Consider the following 1,383-nt stretch of genomic DNA (forward strand, 5'->3'; position numbering starts at 1 on the left):
GTCATAAAAAAATCGGATATGAGTCAGATGGGTCAAAAAAATCAGATTTGGGTCGGATTTGCCTGCAGTGTGAACGTAGTCAGTCTTACAGGTCTTTTTCAGTTTGAACAATTCTGCAGAAAAAGTTTTTTTACTGACAACGATGGCTAGATTGTTTTCACATGCTGTGTGTTTGAGAGTATTTTATTTATATGCAGTTAAAAATCATGTAAAATCGATAAGGAGAATTTACTGTTCAAGCTTTTTACAAGTGTTTGAACACGTGTGACTGATTAGATGTATAAACCTTACAAAAACTGGGGATTTGTGTGCTAGCATGTTGAACAAATACTTGGCCCCTCTGTGAATATTGTGGCCCCCCGATGGCCCCCTTACACTGAAAAATCCTAGATCCGCCACTGGCTCCAAAGTTAAAAACCAAGCAGAAACATTTTAGTCTCTGCTGCAGGACTGGAGTCATGGCCTCCAACTCCTCACAGCTGATTCATTCAAACAAGTGAACAGGTAAAGGTTGTGCAGACACAAACTCACGCTCTGGTTGAACATGTCTGTTTCATGCCTCAGAGTGGTGTACTGACGCAGGTGCTGCTGGATCCACTCGACCCGCTCCACCTCCAGCTTCTCCAGCTCCTGCAGGGGGGAGAGGAGCAATCAGCTGCAGGAAGCAGCTCACACAGTAAATCTGACGTAAACACAGCTGTTTGGATCACGTTCAGCCCTCAGATATCAGGTTAGAGCTTCAGGTTTGGTACCATGCTGGTTGTCACCATCTCCTCAAACCACTTGGACTGGGTTTGGTTGTAGAGATCCACGCAGCGCATCAGGTCGTCTCCTGGAGACAGAAAAAACACAACAAGGACATAAATAAACAACTTCCACCAGAATTCATTTTATTTAACATCCTACACTCTCATTTATTAGTAGTATTCAAATATTATCATTGCAAGTATTTGTTTATGCCATGCCTTTAATGGCCACCAGAGGGCGCTCAAGTTTACCACTGAGTCTCATTTAAATTTAAAAAGAACTAATTCATTAAAAGTCATAACACGTTACTAAAGTAAATCAAATAACAAGGTGTTTAATAAACATATAAAAAAGTTTTCTGTAGAGGAATATTTTTACATAATTTGTCCTTTGAATGATAAAATCTTTTCATCTCTGTGTTTTTAATTCAATTTCAATTCAATTCAAAAATTTATTCATTTCATTAAAAAATACTATGTACAATAATAACAATAAACCAAAACCAAAAATATACAAATCAAAATAAAATGAAAGGTAGCAGAAGAAGAATAAATCTTATGTCTGCCCCTTTTCGACCCAGAATATATTCAAACGAAACATAATTTACAAAACAATACTAAATGCCCTATGGCACGA

At 37.9% G+C, this 1,383-nt stretch overlaps 1 protein-coding gene across 1 annotated transcript in view; it reads right to left on the reverse strand.

The window, feature by feature from the left end:
- The window catches only part of gas7a (growth arrest-specific 7a), a gene marked incomplete at its 5' end in the record, with an annotated part of 7,244 nt that overhangs the window by 3,563 nt on the left and 2,298 nt on the right, over window positions 1-1,383 (reverse strand). The window contains 2 exon segments of the mRNA XM_014034056.1: window positions 532-630; window positions 753-832. Of these exon segments, the coding sequence (XP_013889510.1) occupies window positions 532-630; window positions 753-832 (179 nt within the window).

This window comes from Austrofundulus limnaeus, unplaced genomic scaffold (assembly GCF_001266775.1).
Source record: "Austrofundulus limnaeus strain Quisiro unplaced genomic scaffold, Austrofundulus_limnaeus-1.0 Scaffold1952, whole genome shotgun sequence".
In the NCBI taxonomy this organism is placed as follows: Eukaryota; Metazoa; Chordata; class Actinopteri; order Cyprinodontiformes; family Rivulidae; genus Austrofundulus; species Austrofundulus limnaeus.